Source organism: Bos indicus x Bos taurus, chromosome 13 (assembly GCF_003369695.1).
Source record: "Bos indicus x Bos taurus breed Angus x Brahman F1 hybrid chromosome 13, Bos_hybrid_MaternalHap_v2.0, whole genome shotgun sequence".
In the NCBI taxonomy this organism is placed as follows: domain Eukaryota; kingdom Metazoa; phylum Chordata; class Mammalia; order Artiodactyla; family Bovidae; genus Bos; species Bos indicus x Bos taurus.
This window is the reverse complement of record NC_040088.1, coordinates 8829284-8835622: the sequence shown is the minus strand read 5'-3', so window position 1 is coordinate 8835622 and position 6339 is coordinate 8829284. Positions and strand designations below refer to the sequence as shown.

The window sequence follows — 6339 nt, the reverse complement described above, 5'->3', positions numbered from 1 at the left end:
ATTGGGAGGGAAGAAACCTGGGTCCAAGACTTGACTGCCCTCAACTTGCTGGGCGACTGTGCGCAAGTCCTTAATTTGACCCCAGTTTCCTCATCTGCAAAAACGAATCCATTGGCATGTTCTAATTCCAGTTTCACTTCTAGATTCAATGGAGATTTAAGCATCAACACAGACTTTTGTTGCTGTTGCTAGTTTGTAACCTTAGTCACCTAAAGCCTGGTAGCTTCCCAGCTTTCGAAGAACCATCTTCAACGGAACTGAGGTCAAAAGATGGGAGTCAATCCTGCTTCTTGCACTAGTTCACCATGACCTTAACAGTCACAACACTATTCTGGATCTTGCCTGGAAAATACTGGAGGGGTTGGGCTGAGCATTACCCAAGCTCAGCTCTCTCAAGAAGATCTTGATCTCCTCAATTCCGAGAGTTGGGCCCCTCTGACCCTTGTTGGAGAAGCAAAATTTGAGACCTGGGCCTCAGCCTCCCCATAAGACAGAGGACACAGTACAATCACACAGGCACCACTTCCTACCCTCCTGGGGCTTTGGAATTTGACCAGAAAAGACAAAAAAATTTTTTTGAAACACTGCTATTTATTTTCCTTTTGTTTTTTGGCCTCTGAGGGAGTTTCCATAGTAACCCACCCTTCCAGCCCTCTTCCCAGATGTGTGGTTCCGCAGTTTCAGCTTCAGGGTTCAGACTCCAAAGGATGCTAGTGTCTTCAGACTTTCATTGGTTGCCGCCAGCCGAGCCCCTCGTAACCCTGGTAACAGCGCCCGCCCACAAGTTACCGGGCTATGATTGGTCGTTGCCACAAAGTCCTAAAGCGAATTCCTCAGGCCATTGGCCCGAGTCACGGGAAGCTGGCACCGCGGTTGGTGAGCCTAGAGGTCAGTCAGAGTCAGAGGCAGGGTCAAATAGGGAGAAATGGCGACGGAGCCAAGCTGTGGTGAGTAATTCCTGAAGGGGTGGTGTGAGGCAGCTGGTGACCGTAGTCACCATGACACAGCCCCCAAAGGGGTGGGAGGTTGACTTCTCTTCTGGCTCTGGCCAGACCCCGAATGCGAACGTCAGACATCCACATCCTGCCACCTGGGTTAGAGGTGAGAGGTCAGAGGCCGTATCCCCTCTCTGTCTCTGGTTTTTTACTGTGGCAAGCTGTCAGAATCCCGAGCCAAAGACAGCTTCCAACTACTTACTGAGTGATGGTAGGCAAGTCACTTAACTTCTTTGAGCCTCAGTTTCTCATCTGTAAAATGGGGACAGTAACCGGTTTGAGGAACTAAATAGAGGAAACATTTGAATAAAGTATTACAGTTAATCGAGGGATTAACGTAGAGGGAGGAAAAACTTAGGAACATTTGTTAACCCTGTTTTCGGTTGAAGGGATTGAGGCTCAGAGGGATCACTGACCGGCCCAAGATCACACAGTAAGTCTGGAGCAATTGCAGTTCTCTTGTATATACCAGTACCAATGAAAGAATGGAGGCCAAGAAGTAAATACAAAGTGCTGTACAAATATTTTAAATATTTAAGGAGAATATTAAATATTCCTTCACACTCACTCAAATTTCCTGGCACCAAATCCTTCCATGCTGACTTCTTATCAATTAGCTCTCAGCTCCGAGTCATCCTCCCACCACTCAGAGAGGGTTTACTTGGCCACCTTGGCTAAGGCATCCTTCCCTCCTCCAGCCTACCCTTACCCCATTCTAGGGTCTTTATAAACTTCATTATCTGATACATCCTTGTTTGTTTACATGTTTATTGCATATCCTTCAGAACAGTGCTGATACATAGTTAAGGAATAAAGTATTGTCTGGGTGAATAATTGAAGAGCCAAACCCCTACTGGCTCCTTAAAGCTCTTTTCTTCTCCATAGGCCCATCTTTGGATTAAGATCTGGGGTCTACAGCCTAGCCTCAAGCCTTGACTTAGTTGGAGCTTGAGAGAGTGGGAGCCTTCTGTTTGGCGGCCGCACAGAGCAAATATTTTGACCTTGGCATCGAGACATTTCCCATCTTCCCCATGGCGCTGACAGTGCTGAATGAGCTCCTGATTGAGGACCCAAGCCCACCTCTGCTGCTCTACCAGCTTAACAAGACTGCCCAGTTGGGGACCCTCAACTATCAGAGCTGCTATATGCAGAGGGTCTTTACCCATTTTCCTGAGATCTTATTTATCCACCGGACCTATAACCCGAGGGGTGAGGTGTTATACACCTTCCTGGTGGATGGACCCCGGGTGCCGCTGGAGGGTCATCTTTCCCGCGCAGTCTACTTTGCCATTCTTGCCAAGGAGGATGCTGAAGCCTTGGCCCATATATTCCAGGTGTTCAAGAAGTTTAACCCAGCATGGGAGAGAGTCTGTACCATTCTGGTGGATCCCTACTTCCTCCTGCTGCCCACCCTCGCTATGGAGTTCCCCGCAGCTGAGGTCCTGCTCTCGGCCTTCCACATCTGTAAGTTCCTCCAGGGCAAGTTCTGTCAACTGGCCCTCGAGCAGCCGGTGGAGAGGCTGCTCCTGACTGCCCTGCGGAGCACCATGTGCTCGGCCACAGCTGGGAACCTGCGGAAGCTGTACACGCTGCTGAGCACCTGCATCCCGCCAGCCCAGCTGCCCGCGCTCCACTCACACTGGCTGCTCAACGACCGCATCTGGCTGGCCCATCGCTGGAGAAGCCAAGCCGAGAGCAGCCGCTATTTTCAGGGCCTGGAGGTCACCACCCGCCTCCTCAGCCAGTTCTTTGGCACCACCCCAGTGGTGGAAAAAGGCATGAGCGCCCTGCTGCAGTACCTGCAGCAGAACTCAGGAGACAAGGTGAGTTTCAACCTGGGCCCGAGTCCCCTGAACCGTTACACCCCCTTGGAGGGCAGTCCCGAAAGCCCCAAAGTGGAGCAGTTGGTGGAAGCCCGCATCCAGCACTCACTTAATGCCATCTGCACGGGGCCAGCCGCCCAGCTCTGCCTGGGCGAGCTTGCTGTGGTCCAGAAATCCATGCACCTCATCGGCTCGGGTTCCGAAAAGGTGAACATACAGATCCTGGAGGACACCCACAGGGTGCAGCCCCAGCCCCCAGCCAGCTGCAGCTGCTACTTCAACCAGGCCTTCCGCCTGCCCTGCCGTCACATCCTGGCCATGCTCAGCGCCCACCGCCAGGAGCTCAAGCCCGACATGCTGCCTGCTGAGTGGACGGCAGGCTGTGCCCCCAACCTCAGTGACATCCTGGAAAGCACATGGAGTGAGACCCTGGAGAAGCGCTTGGCTGTGGCTCTCCTCACAGAGGAGGTGAGTCAGCTCCTGCAGCATTGCAGCCAGGAGGAGTTTGAACGGCGGTACAGCACTCTGCGGGAGCTGGCCGACAGCTGGATTGGCCCTTATGAGCAGGTACAACTCTGATTACCCGTGATGCTTATCCTCGTGTATCACTTACATCCCCCTACACACACCCTTCCCCCAATACTCACTGCTATACTTCCTCAGACCCTCCTTCCAGGGAAGAAGCACAAAGGTCTTCTCTTCTGCAGCCCGCTACCCATGTGTCTAGATTCCTAAAACAGGAGGCAGCAAAGCTGTCCCGTAAAGGGCCCGGTAGTCAGTATCCTAGACTTTGCTGGGCACTTACAGCCTGTTGTATATTCCTGCTTCTTTGTTGTGTGGGTTGTTTTTTTTTTTTCCCTAACAACCTTTTCAAAAAGTAAAACCCATTTTTAGCTCAAGGGCCTTAACAGGTAATACCTGCTCTAGGATAAGAGATAAGACACTGAGTGAAGATGAAGATTAGGACTTGGTAAGAGCTTCCACAGTCATGAGACGACACCTTACCCACAGAGGAAAAGGCCCCCCAGAGGCTGAGAGCCAGGCTCTCAGCCTCACCACCTGCCAAGCTCCCCCCATCCTGAGGTTATTAAAGTGAATGTTGTCTGTTTTAGCACTTGTCTAGTTTTTTGTCTCATAGAAGGAAGTTTAGGAAATACTGGGTTGGCCAAAATGTTCGGGTTTTTCTGTGAGATGTTAGGAAAAACCCAAATGACCTTTTTGGCCACCCCAATACTATAGAACGACTAGACTCTATAGAGTCTTCCATTACATTGCAAATTCTGGTTTCTTCCCTGTCTGTTTTCTGAGGCCTGGTGCTGCCTTTTACTTGTCCTGGGACTTGAGGCAAGTCACCTCTCTAAGCCACAATTCATTCACCTGTAAAAATGGAGCTTTCCCAGAGCACTGGTAAGATGAGAGGAGAATGGGAATGTGATGGGCTGATTCCCAGTGGGTGCTCAAATAAGAGTTTATGTTCCTTCCTTGCCTATGGTCTCATCACCTGCCCTCAGCAGAGTGAGAAACAAAAGGCAAGAGAAAAGTGCACGTTGCCTAGGGCTTTGCACAAGAATTCTGATGGGAATACCAAAAGGGTACAAAAGAAGCCTCCACTGTTCAAGCAGGGCCGCCTACCTCAGTAGTTCTCATTGTAACTACTCTGATCAAAGACCCATCTCCCAGCTTAATGGTTTCTGGGAACTTCCTGGAGTCTGGGCCCTGAATGGGCCAGTATTTGTCAGAGTGGCTCAGACCACCACCTTATTCCAGTCCCTGCCATAGGCACCACCAACCCTGCCTGCCCAAAAACCATACGGAGAAGCCACCCTCTGTGTCTGGTGCTATTTCATCCAGCTACAAGTAGGAGCCAGGAGGCTGGCCCCTCCGGGATCTTGCTAAGGCCATCGGCCCAGAGGCTATGTGGGTCTGCGCCTGTGCCCACTGGGCCCCCTCCACAGCCCCGTCCGGCTCCGGATGGGCCATCATGAAAGCTTGAGCTGCCCGGATCAGGTCCTCCTCCCGCAGGCCTGGGACGGGCACGGTGGGGATGCCAGCAATCATCATGGCCAAGGTCAGGATGCAGATGTCAGGCTGGGAGGTGGCCTCCTTCCCCCCTGCTTCGGCGGGCATCAGCGGAGCCCCAGGTGACAGCCCACACAGCAGCAGGGGTGCAGGCCTGCTGAGGCCACCCAGCTGGGGGGCTCTGCTTCTGGAGCAGCTATCCTCCCGGCCCAGGTTCTCCAGCTGCCTCGCGGCGGGGAATTTGTGGCAGTACCAGTTGTACTCCTGCCTCGGTGGCTCCCAGCCAGTGCCCCCAGGGGCCGGGCCCCAGGCCTGGGCAACAGGTGTCACCTGCTCAGCTTTCTGGCTCAGTGGGCCTTGTCCACCAGAGGCTACCATCCCTGGCTCTATAGGACTATAGAGGCCAAGAGATGAGCCCGGAGAAGCGGCCCCACCTGCAGAGACAGGAATGGGATGGAGTGTTATTCTTGGTCTTGGAGGAGGAGGCCCTGAGGGGCAGGGCATAGGAGCAGAGCACTGGGTTCGGGAGCAATTAAGACCAACCCAAGAGGGCGGTCTGGTGGTTGGGAACTGGGTTTTACTCATATCCACACCCCAAATCAGTCCCTAATGTAGGTAGGTGATGGAGCCGTGTTTGTTGAATGAATGAACAAGTGGGTGGCTCTTGGCAAGGACTTTGGGAATGGCTTTCTTCAAAGAGAACTGACTCCAGGGCAAGCCTAAAAATGCCCAGTAGAACCGCCACCTCCCCTGAGCAGGACTCAGGTTTTCAGGACGTTGTATACCCCCCAGTTTCAAGAGCCCCCTCACCTTGGCCAGAAGATGGAAGACCTGGCTGAGTCTGTGGAGACATGAAATAGGACATGGTTGCCCCAAAGCCCCTATTTGTGAGGGAACAGTCACCTGCCTCCTGTCCTACCTTCTCCACCCTTCTAGAATGTCACCTCATAGTCATAGTATAGTGAAGTCGTTCAGTCGTGTCCGACTCTTTGCAACCCCGTGGACTGTAGCCTACCAGGCTTCTCCGTCCATGGGATTCTCCAGGCAAGAATACTGGAGTGGGTTACCATTTCCTTCTCCAGGGGATCTTCCCGACCCAGGGATTGAACCCAGGTCTCCCGCATTGGGGGCAGACGCTTTAACCTCTGAGCCACCAGGGAAGTCCCCTCACAGTCCTTCCCTTTTACACCTGGAACCCCCCTCACAGGATTGACCTGTTCATTCTAGAACCTGTACATGGATGGCGCTAAAAGAGTGCTGGACCAGGAACTGGGCATTCTAGGTTCTTGCCTTTACCTTGGGCAAGTCACCTGGACAGTTCTGTTCCTTGATATCCTCATCTGTAAGATGGGGGAAATGACTGCCCACTACTTCACCAGAAGTTATGAAGGTTCAAATGAGATCATTTGTATGGAAGAAATGATCAGAGATGCCAAAGGAGTCGGGTGCTTTGTGCCCTGTAGCGTGTGAGGAGGAAACACCCTGTGTTCATTCATTTGCTT

The 6339-nt window shown here is 52.5% G+C and overlaps 2 protein-coding genes across 2 annotated transcripts; one reads left to right on the top strand and one right to left on the bottom strand.

The window, feature by feature from the left end:
• The first annotated feature begins 739 nt into the window (after positions 1–739).
• ZSWIM1 (zinc finger SWIM-type containing 1) lies at positions 740–3929 on the top strand. The gene is made up of 2 exons (XM_027558407.1): positions 740–947; positions 1881–3929. The coding sequence occupies exon 2, from the start codon at positions 2027–2029 to the stop codon at positions 3395–3397; it is 1371 nt and encodes a 456-aa protein (XP_027414208.1). The 5' UTR covers positions 740–947; positions 1881–2026; the 3' UTR covers positions 3398–3929.
• SPATA25 (spermatogenesis associated 25) lies at positions 3651–5874 on the bottom strand. The gene is made up of 2 exons (XM_027558413.1): positions 5648–5874; positions 3651–5271 (listed from the first exon to the last, which is right to left on the bottom strand). The coding sequence occupies exons 1-2, from the start codon at positions 5700–5702 to the stop codon at positions 4670–4672; spliced, it is 657 nt and encodes a 218-aa protein (XP_027414214.1). The 5' UTR covers positions 5703–5874; the 3' UTR covers positions 3651–4669.
• Between the last annotated feature and the right edge of the window lie 465 nt (positions 5875–6339).